The following is a 17932-nucleotide window of genomic DNA, read 5'->3' as shown; positions in this document are numbered from 1 at the left end:
TACTGTAATATTGAGAGTCCTAAAATAATGTATTCTTACTTCATAATTCAGATGCGCTTGGTGGGTGGCAGAAAGAGTTCGCTGCCTCTGCAGACCATAATTTCAACCGTTTGTGAATCAGGTGGAATTCTGGGAGGTTAGCCTCCCCCTCAAAACCCCAAAGTGTGTTATTTTCTCTGTTTCTTTCCATCAGCCTCCGTTTCCTCTCCCTCGCTCTCTTTCTCCCTCTTCTTTCCACTCCCATAAAGTCCAGAAAAGTCCAGCGAGTAGAAGATGAGGACTATTTGCCGAGACTGATGGCCTCCTAATAGCAAAGAAAATCACAAGTAAGTCAAATCGATATTTTGCAGACCATTCTCTTCGTACCAGGAGCCATGCCGATTTTTAAAGTTTACGTTGGCTTGCATCTTTGCATCGAGAAACGGTGCGTGTGCACTGAATTGCATCATGCAGGGAAACACGTGAGAGGAAATGCATTCACAGAAGGCCAGATAAGCCAATCGTTACATTGGGATGTTATCATGTTTTTTGATTCTCTTCAGTGTATTCATGAGATGGAACTAATAACAGTGGTCAACAGCAAATTTGCATCACAGATGGCTCTATGCGTCCCTAAACGTATTGTTGACACTGACTTAAAAAATGTCCCAACTTTTTTTTCCAGCACGAGATTTTTTTTTTTTTAGATATTATTTTTTTATTTTTTTATTGTTATTATTGATTTTTTTATTATATTTTTTTTATTTTAAGTTTGACCTAGAAAAGCTTGCATAATACAGATTTTAACATACGTTGTAATTTATAGCTATGACATTTGAGAAAAAAAATCCACCTGTTGATGGACCTAATCCTTAATTCATAAATATTACTAGATGCATTACTATATTATTATTATTATTATTATTATTATTATTATTATTATTATTATTATCACAGTGTTCCCTCACTTTTTTCAGGTGATACGTTCCAAGGGCAGGTTCGGAATCAATGAAAAAAAAAAAGTTTACTTGCATGTCTGATTAAAAATATCTTTAAAAAAATTGCTAACAATGAAATTGCAATTGAAGCGCCCTCTAATGCGACGTTTAGCTGTAATGCTGCACGCAAATGAAATAAGTTGCCAACAGAACTATGAACTATTCTTTTTTTCATATTCCTTTGATTAACGCATTTTTACAATGGATTTAAGTATTTTAGTAAACAGTCCTTTCGTAATGTCAGAACGCTACTTTTAATTTTCTTTTGCTTTTAAACGTATTTAAATCTTGTGTTCTTTTAGTCATTTTAACGTGCTAACTTTTGTTTCCTCTTTGCTTGTAGGTGTTGTGCTTTTGGTTGTGTCAAGCGCATTGAGTTGCCTTGCGTATATGAAATGTGCTAAATAAATAAAGTTGCCTTGCCTTGCCTTGCCTCGAAAGACCAAAATCTGCACTTTTGGGGTGCGTTAAAGGCATTGATCACTTCAAGTACTGACGTGAGACAGAAGATGATTACAAAGAGGATAGTGTGTGCGTGTACATGTGCATAGGTGTGCGTGTGTGTGTGTTACATGTGTTTGCGTCTACAATCAAATCTTATTTTGGAGGCTGTTTAACAGCAAAGTGACATATCCTCAGAGAAGACAGACCGTACGCCTGATTGTTGTGTTTGTTTGGATTTTCTCCACATTGTTGTGCGTTGATGCAGGTGTGCAGCCCCTTGGGAAGTAGCAAAGCTCATGGCGGGGAAAGAGGCCGCACGCCATGTTGCCTTTATCCTGCTGGCTGCCGCAGTACGCTGTCAAGTTAACCCAGGTAGATATTCATCTTGCTCTGTAACGTATCTCTGTGTGTGTTTCTGTTCGTGCGTGTGTTTTGGTGACATATACAAGAAGTACCTTTCACCAGAATGGGGCATCGATATGTTGTAAAAGTCATAGGCTTGCTAGCATTCTTATGTGCAAGTGATCAAACCGCCCAGTGTAGATGAGGCACGTGTGAGGTAAAAATAACCTTGGCATATAGAGATATAATGGCAGGATGGATAAAGAAAGCAATATCAGGTGGGTGGGCTTAAAGTGCAGACTAGCGTGTGCGTGTGTGTGTGTGTGTGGTTTACCCGATGTAAGACAGCAAATATCGTCCGAACAGGCAGACCTTTCACGAGCGGTTTTTAGGCGTAGTCGTGGGCAGCGCACACAGCTACACACTCTCCCCACTTTGAATACTTTCGCAGCATAAGGCGGATTTGTCCTGCTGCTCAAATATAACAGACATTTTAGTGGGAAAGCCAGTAACATCGACAGCTTGACTTTAATCACCAGGTAGCAACCAGCACGGGTAGAGAACGCTGTGACATTTGGATATTTCTGATTTTGTTCGAATTAGCATTGAAGTTAAAAGCTTGACAATACAAAGGCAAACATGTAGCTCACGTGGATGTGGTGGAAAAAAAGAATCAACACTGAAGAGCAAGCCTCCTGAGACTGGCACTTAGACAGTGGCGGCTCTGTTTCACTCGAGAGGCCTTGCGGGGCAGCGGGAAGGGGACTGGCAAAAAAAAAAAAAACACACACACACAGCTCACCTCCACACTTCACTTGTAAATACACAGACTGTATACAAATCCATATGGTATGCGAATGTGTTCATGTATCAAGGATGCCTTGTGTGTTTGTAGAAATGTGTCGCTATCCTCTGGGTATGACCGGTGGGCAGATCCAGGATGAAGACATCTCGGCTTCCAGTCAGTGGTCCGAGTCCACTGCTGCAAAATTTGGGAGGCATGTTCTTGTTTGGTTGATCTCGGTGTTATTTTCAATACGGAAAGCATGCTTGCTTTTGTAGCCGCCATTTTTGTTCTCGGTCTTACCCAACGTTGATTGTCTTGATCCGATGCAGACTTGATTTTGACAATGGGGACGGAGATGGTGCCTGGTGCCCCGACGTTTCGTCCGAATCTGACGGCCTTAAAGAATATCTGCAGGTGGACCTACGCTCGCTGCATTTCATCACGCTGGTGGGCACACAAGGGCGTCACGCTGATGGCATGGGGAATGAATTTGCCCAGCGATACAGGATCAAGTACAGCCGTGATGGCGGAAGTTGGGTGGGCTGGAGTGATCGGAAGGGGCAACAGGTGAGCACCTCAGGTGTCATTTTTTTGCATTGGTTTAGCGTTAGCTTTAGTATGTTTCACTCTAAAAGCAATTGGGTAAAAAATAACACAATTTGGGGTCAAAAATGGACCGAGCAACTACTTGGGTCAATTTGACCCAACTTTCTGGGTTCTGTTTGCAGAAAATAATACAATTGGTGGTTTTGTACAAAACAATGCAAGAAGGTGTGTCAAGTTGACCCAATTAGTGGATCGGTCCATTTTTGACCCCCAATTGTTTTATTTTCAGCCCAACTGTTTTTAGTGAGCGTATATCCAAGAATTTAGAGAATTTTACAACCCTTGGTGGGTACTAATGATATGCGGTATTAGTTTATGATTTTGTCAAAATAAGAACATCGGTACTCTGCATTATACACAGAGATGTATTGTAATGTTTTAGTTACTTGCGTACATTGTAGTCTACAGCTTCATTGTGAAAAGAAATTGTTAAATATAGTGGCGCTACACTCTAAAAACAGTTGGGTTAAAAATAATACAATTTTGGATCAAAAATGGACCGATCCACTAATTGGGTCAATTTGGCCCACTTTCTTGCGTTGTTTTGTACAAAACAGTCCAATTTTAGGGGTTTTTTTGTACAAGACTACCCACCATTCTTTGGGGTTTTTTCTGCATAAACAACCCAGAAAGTTGGGTCAAATTGACCCAAGTAGTGGATTGGTCCATTTTTGACCAAAATTGTGTTATTTTTAACCCAACTGTTTTTAGAGTGTACCACTAAAAACCACAACTGCAAAAAAATGACATTAAAAAGGCAGGGCCCTATTTTCATAGACAGGCGCATGTACACTTGGCATAAAAACCGCCGCATCTTTGCTTTTGGGCTGGAGCAACTGTAGTTTACCGTGTTTTGGGTGTTTGGCAGACCGCGTGGAGCGAGGGCGTTTTGCGTCCCTGGCGCACCTGACAATTTGGTGACAGAAAGTAGACTAGAGTTTAACACAGCTTAAAAGCAGGTCTAAGTTGTGGCGCAGGTTTAAAGTGATTTTGATGAACTTGATACAGGCGCAGGCAGACTGATTCTGCATTGACCATATATGGAAACGTCACCAGAAACGCTCAGCTCGTGCTCAGTCTGACCGCAGCATTATGCTTCTGCTTTGTAGGTCGCATGCCTCTCCTGTTGATTAGCCAGGAATCAACACTCAATTCCACCTGAATTGTGTTAAGTCTTAATGTGCCTCTCCTCCACTAGGTCATTGAGGGAAACAGGAATGCGTATGATGTGGTGCTGAAGGATCTGGAGCCTCCCATTATCGCTCGATACGTGCGCTTCATGCCAGTGACTGACCACTCTTTGATAGTGTGTATGAGAGTTGAGCTCTATGGCTGCGAATGGCTTGGTTAGTCATAAGCGTTTACTCCCAATGTGCATTTTCCATTTTGATGAATACAACTGCGCAATTGCCAATCGTTACGCAATCTCTGTTTTGCTTTTAGATGGTCTGATGTCTTACAACATCCCGGAGGGGCACCAAATGGTCCATCGAGGCCTGGATGTCTACTTCAATGACTCTGTGTATGACGGCGCATCAGCTGAAAAGTGAGGACATTCGACACACACCACTTCGACGAAAGTCTTGAGCGACACCTCATAAGTAGGGATGTGGCGATTAATCGAAAATCGATTTAAAATCGATTCGCCCCGATTAATCGATTCGATTAAAATCGGGTTGATAAAATTCATCTCGGAAATGATGTCTTGAAAGGTTTTTTCATTCCAGGTGCACAGCACATTTTGAATGTGTAGATCAAATTATGCTTTTGCGCCAAACATCATTGCGTATTGCGTTTTCACTCAAGGGTTTACTCACTTTTGTTGCAAACGGTTTAGGCGCAATAATTGCTGTGTTGAGTTGACTCTCCTTTTGTGAGATACTGCAGATATTTTTAAATATTTATTTATCTAATCAATCTCCCTCCAAGAATGAAAAAGGGTCTGGGCCAGCTGACGGATGGAACTTGGGGTCTGGATGATTTTCTCCATAGTCACATCTACGGTATGTGGCCGGGGTACGACTACGTGGGCTGGAGCAACAGGAGCTCCCCCAAAGGTTACGTGGAAATGACTTTTGAGTTCGACCACATCCGAAACTTCACTTCACTGAAGGTGACAAGACAAAATATACCATTGGAGTTTGTCAGATAAAAAATCATTTCGCTTCATAGTTCCAACTTGTCGTCCACAGGTTCACTGTAATAATATGTTCAGTCGAGGGGTCCGGATGTTCAGGCAGGCCGCCTGTTATTTCCGGTCTGGCTCAAACTGGGAATCTGACCCGGTGACCTTCAGGCCACCTGTGGACTACGTGAGCCAAAGTGCCCGTTTTGTCACCGTGCCCCTCGGGGACCGTACCGCCATTGCCATCAAATGCCGTTTTCACTTCAGCGACCTCTGGATGCTGTTCAGTGAAGTTGCCTTCCAGTCAGGTGCAATATCTTATTCAAGTCGTCTTTCTCCCATGCAGTGTTTCTGTCCATTCCTATTTTATTTTGTTGATCGCATGCTGTCACCTCCATATTTATCTTCCTCCTTCCCTTCCCCCACCGTCAGGCTCAGCGGTGTACAACACAACTTTGGCTCCCCGAAAACATGGACACCCAACTAACACGTTGCCAGGTTAGGTTTGATTAGGGCCCGACAGACAATAGCAGATGTTTACTGACTATGTTTGTTGACAAAACCCTAGAGGTCATTGCTTAAATAGTACCATCTCGATGCGGTTTACCATGCTTGATTTAATCTCCAGGGGCAGCTAATTGCATAAAGACGCATAAACAGATTAGCTCGTTTTCTGTGTAATCACACAACGCCCTCTGCTGGTAGCCTTTCATACATCTCCAAACATCCAAATGTAAACCTTCAACTGTGTACACTATCTATTAAAGTTGTGCTAGAGTAATTGAAGTCTCATTTCCCATCTTATTTAGGGGAAGATCCAACCCACAAAGTGGATGACAGCAATACAAGGATTCTGATTGGCTGCTTGGTGGCCATTATCGCTATCCTTTTGACCATCATAGTTATCATCTTCTGGCGGCAGGTGTGGCAAAAAATGCTTGAAAAGGTGCGAAAACAGTCATTTAAGTGCAATTATTTTGCATATATATGCATTGCTAATAAGCAAAAGTGGTAACTATTATCTGCTTTAACACTAAAGGCATCACGGCGAATTCTAGACGAGGAACTCACAGCACGTCTTGCGGTTCAGACTCAGGCCTTTTCCTTCCAGCACGCCTCTCTGTCCTCCTCTCTCTCCACCTCCAACTCCACCTATGAGAGGATCTTCCCCCTTTGCTCCGACTACCAGGAGCCTTCCCGCCTCATCCGGAGACTGCCCGAGTTTGCACATTTCACGGAACACCTGGGTGAGATCACATACAGTGTTGCAAAGGAATGAAACATTTGCGCTAAATCATTGGATGGTTTCCAGTGAATTTACACGGGAAGTTGGGATGGGGAATTTTGAAAATATTCCAAATTGGAAAGTTTCCATGGGAATTGAGGTCAATTTAATGGAAAGGTACAGTCTTAAAACTTCTGGGTTAATAATAACCCAAATTGGGTGAAATCGCTAACCCAGTTTCGTTGTTTTCAAGATTTTGATCGAATAAGATGTCAAAACTATGATGATGATGTATAGTTACCAAGAAATAGTTTATCGGGTAATCATTATAGCTGTCGTTAAAAAAAAAATACTACTACTACTACTACTAATAATAATAATAAGAACATATAATATACTAATATAATATAACTAATATACCAATAATACTAATTTTATTACCAACATTTTCAAAGAAAAAGCAGCTTTCCACTGCTGGGGGTTGCCACAACAAGTCACTCTTGTGATGTTTGGCGCAGTTTTCACATCAGATGCCCTTTTTGACGTCATTTCACATAGGTGGGCCATCTGAACCCCAATCCAAATGTCCAAATTCAGCGGTTCCCAGCCGCCACCACCGTTGATTAAGAATGTTCCATTAAATTTAACTTTAGCTTCAGTACACAACAAAACGCGCCCGGTCTTTAACGCAATCTGCTGGGTCAAAATGGTTAACCCAAACTTTGGTAAAAATAAGCAATCCGCCCAAAATCTGTAGCCATCAAGTGAGCGGGTAAGGAAAACAACCTAGCATGTTGAGTGTGCTTCACATTCAGGCATAAATATAAACATTTTTCTTTTGTCATTAAAAAAACCTAATAATTCATTCAAACTTTCCAACTTTGAAAATTCCCGCAAGTTTGCAACCCTCGTCGCATAATCCATTCTGTTCTGCCCTTCTACCATTCACTGCAATGATCCCTTGCATGTGTCTTCCGCATTAGGACCGAGCAGCTCCTACCGCGCTCTTGCAGCCGGTGGTTCAGATGGCGCCCCCCACTACGCAGAGGCCGACATTATCAGCCTGCAGGGGTCAGACTGCAACAGTCGCTCCATCACAGCTGCCAACCTCAATAACTCTGCTGGCGTAGATCCAACCATGAGAGGGTTCCCCAGAGACAAACTCACATTCAAAGAGAAACTAGGAGAGGGGCAGTTTGGAGAGGTAGCTCTGTGCCTATTTGTGTTTTGGATGGCTGGAAATGCAGTGACATTCATTTAATTTTTTTTTTTTTTTTTTTAATTTAGGTGCACTTGTGTGAAGCAGAAGGCATGCAGGCCTTTTTAGATGACGACTCATCTGGAGAGGGGACTAACCAAGCACCCCTACTAGTAGCTGTTAAAACCCTGCGAGAAGATGCCAACAAGAATGCAAGGTAACTACACTGAAAAAAATGTTGTGCTGAATTTACTTTAAAAAAAATAAATCAATCGCGCCACACCTAGGAACGATTTCCTGGAGGAGATCCGAATCATGTCTCGCCTGATGGACCCCAACATTGTCCGTCTGCTGGCTGTATGCGTGGACACAGACCCTCTTTGTATGATCACTGAGTACATGGAGAACGGAGACCTCAACCAGTTCCTTTGCCATCTCAGACTAAAGGAGGATGATGTGGACTGTGTGGCAGGACAGGAGGAGAAAGACGACAAGAGGACGGTCAGGTAGATGTAACATCCTTTCATGTTTATTCGGCAAGCAGACACTTCAGTGCTGTATCAAAAATTGTTCTTTTGATTGAAGTTGTAAGGTTAACATTAGTTTGTATTGGTGAGAAATGTTTTGAGTCAGACTGTTTATATCCCAATACAAAACATTTAAAGGCAAAATACAATATTCAAGGGCAAATTCATTCAAGACACTTTAAAAAAAACAGAAGAATTTAAGACATTTGAAAGCAAAGTAGAGACATGAAAAGTAGTTTGCTGAAATTACTAAAAGAACAAACAATACAAAATCAAGATTTTGGAGAGAAAAAAATATTATAGGAATGCTGTAAAATACCTTAATCATACTAGGTATAGGGTGAAAAAAGCATTTCATGAGCATTCCTTTAATGTACAGCTTTACATAGGGCTGAAACTAACGATTGTTTTTGATAATTAACTAATCTGTCAATTATTTTGTTGATTAATCGATGAATCGGATAAAAAAAATATTTAAATGCCATCCCTTTATTCAAAAACAGGACATTATTTCAAATTAACATTACAGAACACTTCAAAAATAATTTGTGTGTTACAACCAGTTACTGGTTTGGTATGTAACATGTCAGAAAATAGGAAAGAATGTTGATTGTTTTTCAACATGAAAGCAAATATTTTATTTTGAGTCAACACAAAGATATTCCGTCTGCTAATCATGGATGACAACTGTAATCGGAGAATAATTAGTATCGACAAGCAGCCTGAAACTCTAAGGATTTGGAAAATATTTCATTGAAAAGGGTATCGAAGCAATTAATCGATCATCCAAAAATTATATTGATTAATTTGATTAGTTGTCGATTTAATCGTTGCACCTCTAGAGTGCAGAGAAATGCATCAGAGACAACTTGAAAACATCGATTCCATGCACATACGGTATTCCATGACTGATATTCTCTTCCTGACTTTTGCTCTTCAGCTACAGCAAACTGATAGACATGGCTGTGCAGATCGCCTCTGGTATGAAGTACTTGAACTCTCTCAACTTTGTCCATCGTGACCTGGCCACACGGAACTGTTTGGTGGGGAAGAACTACACCATAAAGATCGCCGATTTCGGCATGAGCCGCAACCTGTACCGCGGGGACTACTATCGGATCCAGGGCCGAGCTGTACTGCCAATCCGCTGGATGTCTTGGGAAAGCATTCTGCTGGTGAGTGCCTCTGAGGAAACAGTCTAAATAAAACAAAAGTGACTCCGTGCAACTCCAGATAATAAAAACATTTCAAAACCTCTCCCCTTTTACCTGACTTCTATTTGGGACTTCCTCTAATAGTATTAGAGACAAGTCAATCAGGCCAGTGGTCACAATAGCACAACCTGGAAATGAGGAAGCAAAAAAAAAAAAACAATACTCTCTATATATTCTTGATTCAATGTATTATGTTTGCGTATGTGATTTCCAGGGTAAATTCACCATGGCTAGTGACGTGTGGGCGTTCGGGGTGACTTTGTGGGAGATTTTGACTCTTTGCAAGAAGCAGCCTTACGCCCACCTCTCTGATGAGCAGGTCATTGAAAACACAGGCGAGTTCTTCAGGGATCAGGGCAAACAGGTGAGCGGCACACCTGACAGAAGATTGCTATCCATACTTATATGGTAACTGTGGCAACACTGCTTTTTATGTGAGAGAAATATAAGCTTGATCATAAAGACTGTATGCGATTTGTTTTCGCTGACAATAATGTTTCCATATTTCCAGGTCTACCTGCCCCAGCCACCTTGTTGTCCCGATGGCGTGTATCATGACCTGATGCTGTGTTGCTGGAGGAGAAATGCCAAACAGAGGCCCAGCTTTCAGGACATACACAGTCAGCTGGTGGAGCACCTGGCGTAATACACGGGACACATGCAATCGTTTCTGTCCGCTAAACACAACCTGCCTAGTCAGAAATCGTTCTGCGTAAATGTCGAGTCACACACAACCAACCCTGCAAATGTTATCCAGTTGTTTTAAACTAGTTTGCGACAAAGGGACTGTATATAGTAAATGTGCAGAGTGCAACTGAATATACCTTTCTATGTAGTACTACTAGTCTCATATTGAATTACTCAATGTATTTATTATTTTGTACTGCCTATTTGGTGTCCATTTATAGGTTAGAGTTACTATTATGGGGTTTGAAACATATTTGTGCAGGCTTTTATAATGCATTTTCATAAATCATATATTCTGTATAACACATTCATAATGTGTCATTTTATTTTATTTAGTAAAGGTAAGCATAGTTGTGAGGCCTTTTTAATCAGCATTTCAATGTTGGCTTTATAATTCTGATAAGATCGGAACACCTAGCAACAAAATGTTTTAACATTTGTTACTTAAATAAATAAAGTATAAAAAATGTTAATTTGGTCACAATAAAACACACTCACGTGACCCTTTGGGACATTTTGACTTGCTTAATCTACTGAACGACAATAAAATAGTTGTTTTAGTTCGTCAGTCTGTCTATTTCACACAGGAATCAACATTCTTAAAAGGTGCGGGTTATACATTCTGTATGTTTAATAAAGTGGTTATAGAATCCAATGACTAAGAACATGGAAAAGCTTTTTAATTTTGACAGCATATGATCTGTAAAGCACTGCAAATAATGGTTCTCTCAGATTTGTTTGTTAAATTTTGGTCAACGCACAGGGTTTATTCGATTTTACATTCATTCAGACGAAACAACTTAAGAGACTTACCAATGTGCCAGTGTGCGTTTTATGTGTGCTTGTGCAAACATTTAGTCACTTAGAATAAAAGTTTAGTTATTCTGCTGCATTTTTGGGACGACTGACTGATACTGATGTGGACACCAAAGGTACTTGTAGTGATAGTACGGATTAATTTGCTCCCATGGAGCGCAACAACGCCTTACATACAATCAAACCCGAAATTATTCATACCCCATATGAATACTTTAGAGCTTGACCGTCTCTAGTCTAATTGTGATAGGCCAACAGCCAATCTCAAAATTCATGAATGAAATGAATTAATTAAATTGCTCATTCATCCCAATTTTGAGTAATGATCGACTTTTGCGTGTGTTGCGCAATGTATTCTATTTTGGCTCTCGTCGCTCGTCGTAGTTGGAAGCTGATTGGCCAGCCTTTCGCACCACGTTATCGCTTGGTGCACGTGGATTGGCTCTTTTGTTTACACCGGAATCGAACCATGACACCATGGGAACTGTACCTCCCCCTCAAGCGGATTCTGTCCGTCTCATTCATTGGTAAACTGGTGTCAGATTTGTCAATCTAACGGAAACAAATCACAGTCAGACATGGAGAAAGTTGTCATTGTAACCGGCGCGAACAGGTACGTTCATCATACACGAACACGTTATCTCATTTCCATATCGAAGGTACGTGATTGTGCGTGATCAATACCAAACATTGTAGCCTACCCTGCTCATCGAGGTGGAATAAGCTTCTCTAAACGAGTGATAGTCATCTAAAACGTCAACATTTGTTTTGCGTAAGGTATGTATAAACGCAATCCACGATACGATAATAACATGCCTAACAAAACAGTATCTTTATGGCAAACGAGCACATTCTTTTATGGATAAACATTGAAGAACGCCCCTCAAACTGAAAATATTTCTGCCTACAGTGATCACGTTAGCTATATAGGCTTTCTTCTGCAGTTGGTAACAGAGCCTGATCTATGGCAGAGTGGTTGGTTCTTGTCATTTAAAAATAATGGTAGTCAACAACCTGTCGGAAGATGCCAGGGCCAGCAAGGCATCCTCTGCTAACCTATGCACTATCAGAAGCACTGGCCTACATTTAACCTAAATTCTAATATGTGCTGCCATGTCAATATAATTTGGCCACGATCTTCAGAATCAGTAGTGCTGGCCAGTAGGGCTGATCGTTTTGGGATTGAAATTGCGATCTCATACAACGCAGAAGTTTGATTAGAACCACGTTAGGGCGAAGAACAAGCAGCTAATTACAATTAATCAGTATCTAGTGATAAAATAAGACGACAGCTACATTAGCACACGCTCCAACATCGGAACACGCCTATGGGTGACGGCAGCCGAGGAACTCGTGGTCAAAAATATATGAAGGATATTTATAATATCAGCAGTGTCCTTTGGTTTTATTTGTACTATTTTGCACTACAGAGTGCCACGTTTTGAGTTCTACACAAAATTACTTTATTTTTTCAAATCAATTTAGTGCTAATGTTTTTTATTTGCTAAATAGGAAATATTTACATTTCACATTAAATGAATCCATTCAGAATTACTTAAATTGTGATTTTTACACTTTTACACTGACCATTACTGTGAAGGGATTCAATTAATACCATGACATGAATTTCAGGCCATATCGCTAAGCCCTCAGACACTGTTTGAAGCAGTTTTGTTTCAAACTAAAATATGTTTTTGTTTTTTTCACATACCTTATTTTTTTTGAAGTAGTATGATGTCATTTTCCATCATGTTTGTAAATGTATTGTATTGAATATTGCACTTAAGCTTGATTTGAAGAAAATCATGAGTGGAATAGAATTCGCAATATCTGTCAGAAAAACACTATTCCATCTTTGCCTAAAATCGTTCTACCCTACTGGCCAATGTAACCATAACATAATATAATAAAACATAATAAGGATACCAGTCACCCGTCGTGCGCGTTCATTCAAACCCAGTAGTGGTTCATTACAATACGATGGCCCGGGTACCAAAAGCACTGCTCACCAGTGTCATCAACAGTATCTGCATTTTTTTTTATATCTATCTTTGCCATGTGTCTTCTTGTTGTAGTGGTATTGGTCTTGCCTTGTGTGAAAGGCTTTTGGCTGAGCACATCCAGCTCCATTTGTGCCTGGCATGCAGAAACATGCAGCGGGCCGAGGCTGCCCGCTCTGCCCTCTTGGCGTCTCACGCCGAGGCCCGTGTGGACTTACTGCAGCTCGATGTGGGTTCTGTGCAATCAGTGCTCGCTGCTGCCCAAGAACTCAAAGCCAGGTTGATACATTGCTTAGTGACACTGACATGGCACATACTGGACCTTGTTTGACACACATAGATTAAGATTTTTTTTTTTTTCCCCCTGCAGGTACAAAAGAATTGACTTTTTGTATCTAAATGCAGGAATAATGCCCAATCCTCAAGTGGATCTAAAAGCTTTTTTCAAAGGTTTGTTCTCAAGGTAAAAGTCCAATTTATTACTAATTTTATTTTGTTAATGCTAAAAAGCAACTTTTGACAATCTGTGTACTGATGTAATGTGTCCCTTCAACAGAAACGCCATCAACATGTTTGCAACAGCAGAGGGTCTTTTAACACAGCAGGATCGCCTCAACTCTGACGGTCTGCAGGAAGTTTTCGCCACAAACCTGTTTGGTCATTTTCTCCTGGTACACACCCAACCAAATAATAAGATCATTTGATCGTACACTTTATTAGGTACAGCATGTGCTTGAAGACAGAGTCAACCTAAAGATATTGTTTTCAAGAATATGTTCAATGCATGCCCACTAGTTAAAACCAGGCAATATGATTAATATTGCATTTGCGGAATATGAGTTAAGCAGCAAAATCTAGCTATCTCAGGGGGCAGCCATTTTGTCACTTCTATTGACTGAAAAAGACGTCACAGTTGCTCAGGGCACAGATAACGACCAATCATGGCTCAGCTTCAGAAAACAGGTGAGCTGTCATTGGTCGTTACCTGAACTGAGTTGCTCAGCAACTGTGATGTCATTTTCAGTCGACAGAAGTGACGAAATGGCCGCCCCCAGCGATGGCTAAAAATGAGGGGATTAACTCTTATTCCTGATATTGTGACCAGGGAGTACACGTTGAACCTAGTCTCTGGACTTGGGTAGCATAAGATATGACAGTCACAGGGACATCAACGCGCCCAAATAGTTGGCGTCAGGATCTCTGTTTCTGTTTCTGTGCAAGGTCAGAGAGCTGGAGCCTCTGTTGTGCGACGCGGGTCACGCGTCACGTGTCGTGTGGACCTCTTCAAGTAACGCCCGCCGTTCTGCCTTCAGCATTGAGGACATCCAGCACAAAAATGGGACCGAGCCCTACAGCTCTTCCAAGTATGCCTCTGACATGCTCAGTGTGGCCCTCAACAGACACAAGAACAGCCGGGTTTGTTTTTGCACGTTTATCCCTTGGACATCACTGCACACACATGAAAGCGCTTTGAAATACCATAATTTCACGAGTGTAAGGGGGCCTCTAGTATAATACATGTAGTATTTAGTACTTTTAATTATGTGAAGCTTGTGTTTGTTGTGTATTATGTCACTGTGTATATGCTGCCCAAAAACTTCAAGAAGAGACCATGTAATTCCACTATCGAGTGGCGGTAAATATAGTTACATTTAGCAACGTACATGGAAAGCCAAAATATCCATCCATCCAATTTAACGTAAATCCCACACCATCCCACATTACTTAACAAGGAGATATATGCAATATACAATATGCAAATAGCTAACAACACGCTCATATGTGCGTATAATATATGCCGCGAACGGCTGTTGCCAATGCTGATGTTGGTAATTTATCCATAACATCGCGGACTATTAGAACTGCAGGATATGAGCACAGATCATGTATATTTATTTTTGTGTCATTAGCTCAATGCTCACAAGTACACCAACGAGGTAAATAATGAGTTATTAGACAAATAAGATCTTATTTAGCTGATTTGCTGCTACCGCACCGCGAAACAGGAAATGTAACAATGCAACAAGAAGAACTAACAAGAACTTCTTATTTTATTATATGCATTTTATATTATATAAATGCGTAGCATTAGACATTGAATATGTATTAAATGTTGTTTTTTTTTTTGTTTTTTTTACAACCCCTAGGTACTGGTAAAACTCTATACAATGTGAAGAATTATTGTTTTTTCGCTAGACCCTTGTACAATTCTCTCCCTGGATTATGGATTTTTTTTTTTTAGGGGGGTAAAAATGTTGCGTATTATTCATGAGAGATTACGGCATTTAAAATACTGTTCTGTAAGGGTTGGGACATCGTGCCAGTAAACCCAGTGAAACTGTAACAACAGTTGCTGCTGTAACAGCATACTCACTTGTGTGAGTCTTTCTGTGTCTAAACATTTTCTTCTTTTCCACCAGGGGCTTTTCTCATCTGTGATATGTCCAGGACTGGTGATGACCAATCTCACTTATGGTATCCTGCCCTCCTTTTTCTGGAATTTCATCATGCCAATCATGTGGCTGGTGAGTGCCATGTGATTTTTGCTGGTCCCCCCACCCTTTTTCGGAAGCGCCACATGGTGTTTTCTGTTTTGAGCAGATCAGGATCTTCACCAACACGTTTACTCTTACACCATATAATGGAGCGGGGTCACTGGTATGTCACACCGTCAAATAACCCATCAAAAGGATTGCTAAAATGTAAAATATTTCAATAATATGGACTCCCGCAGCATTGGCTGTTCCTTCAAACACCAGAGTCTCTTGACCCAAGGGCAAAATATCACAGCTTAACATCAGGACTTGGAGCAAACTACACAGAACCACAACAAGTAAGTATCTCGCAGACGTCAATCGCACTAATAGTCCACTTTATTTGCAAGGAGAAATTTGAGAACTGTGCCAAAAATGTTGCTTTTACAAATGTATTAATGCTCAATGTTGGTTGACACTGTCAGATTGAATAGCGTTCTAAGTGTATTGAGCATTGTGGTGGTTTGTAGTGGTTTGGCATGCTAAGTGCTGTTCATGTTGTCAGTCCAACATTAGAATAGATTCTGATTTGTTCAGTAAGGGACAGTGTTCAAGAGTAACAAAAACGTTTTTAAACTCACTACTATTACAGTCACAAGGCTGAAAAGTGAAAACTGAGCATTATCTCTATATTGACTCTAATTAGAGGTGGCAAGTGTCCCTAATGAAATTTCAATTTGAAAGGATCAAACACTATTACAGCATTAACTCCCTCAAAGAATGCTTTATGTACAGTATATATAACGATCCCCGGCCTGTATTTGTGTTCTGTCAGATGGACATTGACGACAGTATGTGTGAGGTGCTTTACGAGAAACTACTTCAATTGGAGAAAGACACCAGGAGAAGACTCAATGACCTAAATAGGCGTCAGTGTAATGACATAAACGTGTGTTCTAAGTAATGGAAAAACTGATACCAACCGTGCACTCGAGTCACGGTTGCCTCATTTTAAACAAGAAGACTACGGGAAATAACCATTGAATTGTGAATCTCGTTCCAGTCTACAATAGACAACAATGGCGCCATTAAATCAGCTATTGGCTAATTTGTGGAATTAGCCTCTAGCCTAAATGCAGGTTAACAGATCATTTGTGGTCCTAAACATCTTCCACCCTTGGTCAACACTATTTGCCTGTAATGGAAATTTGTACAATTTTCTGTTTGGACATGTTCAATAAAGTGAATCATGTGTGAAATAGATATACACGACGTACGTTTTCGCTTATGTGCATTTTGAGTGACATCATGCATCACACTAAATATTAATGTACCCTGTCACACAACTAACGTTAGCTGGTTTATAGGCTCCAGCCCACCAATTATCCTAATGAGCACAAGTGCTGACGAAAATTGATAGATGGATGGACATTTGGCCAGTGCAAACCTTAGAAGAAAAAAAATATCTGGGTATGTCCAAAAGCTTTTGTTTTTTGTTTTATTGCTAGTCTTCCATTGCTACTTGTGTGAGTCTAAAAGCAATGAACCATCCAGAGATAGATTGCGGATTTAAACGTGAGCTTGATGTTCATTTAAATCAACAACACTTTTGTGAACCACAGTAGCTCAGCAAAGGAGCAGATTCCACAGAGCACAGACAGATGTGTTTCCACCGGCTGTTACTCACCATGCGCCTGCTGACCACATCGTTGCTGCTTTTTATAAACTACAGAATCCCCCCCTAATCTTGGGAACAGCTGCTACAGCACTTTCAAAGTGGAGGACTTTTTTTTGTAATTGTATTTATTTATTTTGCAATAAGACCCTATGACAGCGGTTCTCAAACTGGGGATATGAGGAGGACACCCAGGGATCTGCAAAATAATTCTCAAATATTACATTGTATCTTTTTAAAAAGTGCATATGGGGAGTGACATGACGATAAAACAAAGGTGTCATTCTATTATTGTATTACTGAGGGGTGGGTGAGTACTGATACAGGCCCGATACCTGGCCTTATTTCAAGATATCAATACTTGTGACTACAATCGGGAACTAAACGCATTCATGTCTGTCAAATACCCATTTAAGATGCAATTTTTTGAATATATGTATAGAAATAGATAACCATAATAGAAAATTGCCATCAATTTCATGCAATTTCAAAGGAAAATGCTATTTCGGGAAATGTAGGTCTTTAATATTATCCATCCATCCATTATCGATACCGCTTATCCTCACAAGGGTCGCGCTGGAGCTTATCCCAGCTGTCTTCGGGCAGTAGGCGGGGGACACCATGAATTGGTTGCCAGCCAATCGCAGGGCACACAGAGACAAACATCCGCACTCACAATCACACCTAGAGAGCCCAATCAACTTACCATGCATGTTTTTGGAATGTGGGAGGAAACTAGAGTACCCGGAGAAAACCCACACAGGCACGGGGAGGCCGGAGCCGGGATCGAACCCACGACCTCTGAACTGTGAGGCGGATGTGCTAACCAGTCGAC

General features: G+C 40.8%; 2 protein-coding genes across 2 annotated transcripts; both read left to right on the top strand.

The window, feature by feature from the left end:
* Window positions 1-203: 203 nt before the first annotated feature.
* ddr2b (discoidin domain receptor tyrosine kinase 2b) lies at window positions 204-10388 on the top strand. Its single transcript, XM_086042878.1, has 17 exons — window positions 204-326; window positions 1687-1793; window positions 2659-2761; window positions 2880-3117; window positions 4355-4502; window positions 4600-4702; window positions 5086-5269; window positions 5349-5589; window positions 5714-5779; window positions 6091-6227; window positions 6372-6528; window positions 7490-7710; window positions 7794-7921; window positions 7992-8210; window positions 9172-9406; window positions 9660-9809; window positions 9957-10388. The coding sequence occupies exons 2-17, from the start codon at window positions 1718-1720 to the stop codon at window positions 10089-10091; spliced, it is 2541 nt and encodes an 846-aa protein (XP_085899004.1). The 5' UTR covers window positions 204-326; window positions 1687-1717; the 3' UTR covers window positions 10092-10388.
* A 1004-nt stretch (window positions 10389-11392) lies between these two features.
* Window positions 11393-16685, top strand: LOC147141037 (3-keto-steroid reductase/17-beta-hydroxysteroid dehydrogenase 7-like). Its single transcript, XM_086042880.1, has 9 exons — window positions 11393-11561; window positions 13024-13227; window positions 13319-13411; window positions 13505-13619; window positions 14170-14364; window positions 15369-15473; window positions 15550-15606; window positions 15683-15781; window positions 16258-16685. Exons 1-9 carry the CDS (start codon window positions 11527-11529, stop codon window positions 16384-16386), a joined length of 1032 nt encoding a protein of 343 aa, XP_085899006.1. The 5' UTR covers window positions 11393-11526; the 3' UTR covers window positions 16387-16685.
* Window positions 16686-17932: the final 1247 nt, after the last annotated feature.

The sequence above is a fragment of the Filicampus tigris genome, chromosome 10 (genome assembly GCF_054856515.1).
Source record: "Filicampus tigris isolate MCC_2025a chromosome 10, RoL_Ftig_1.0, whole genome shotgun sequence".
Classification (NCBI taxonomy): Eukaryota; Metazoa; Chordata; class Actinopteri; order Syngnathiformes; family Syngnathidae; genus Filicampus; species Filicampus tigris.
The sequence above is the reverse complement of the archived record's forward strand: the minus strand, read 5'-3'. Positions and strand labels throughout refer to the sequence as shown.

Bases quoted from the DNA above. Each gene is read 5' to 3' on its own strand.
- LOC147141037 (XM_086042880.1), top strand. From the start codon at position 11,527: ATGGAGAAAGTTGTCATTGTAACCGGCGCGAACAG. The intron at 11,562-13,023 runs GTACGTTCATCA...TTCTTGTTGTAG, and splicing joins ATTGTAACCGGCGCGAACAG to TGGTATTGGTCTTGCCTTGT. The intron at 13,412-13,504 runs GTAAAAGTCCAA...TCCCTTCAACAG, and splicing joins TTCAAAGGTTTGTTCTCAAG to AAACGCCATCAACATGTTTG.
- ddr2b (XM_086042878.1), top strand. From the start codon at position 1,718: ATGGCGGGGAAAGAGGCCGCACGCCATGTTGCCTTTATCCTGCTGGCT. The intron at 2,762-2,879 runs GCATGTTCTTGT...GATCCGATGCAG, and splicing joins ACTGCTGCAAAATTTGGGAG to ACTTGATTTTGACAATGGGG. The intron at 4,703-5,085 runs GTGAGGACATTC...TCTCCCTCCAAG, and splicing joins GACGGCGCATCAGCTGAAAA to AATGAAAAAGGGTCTGGGCC.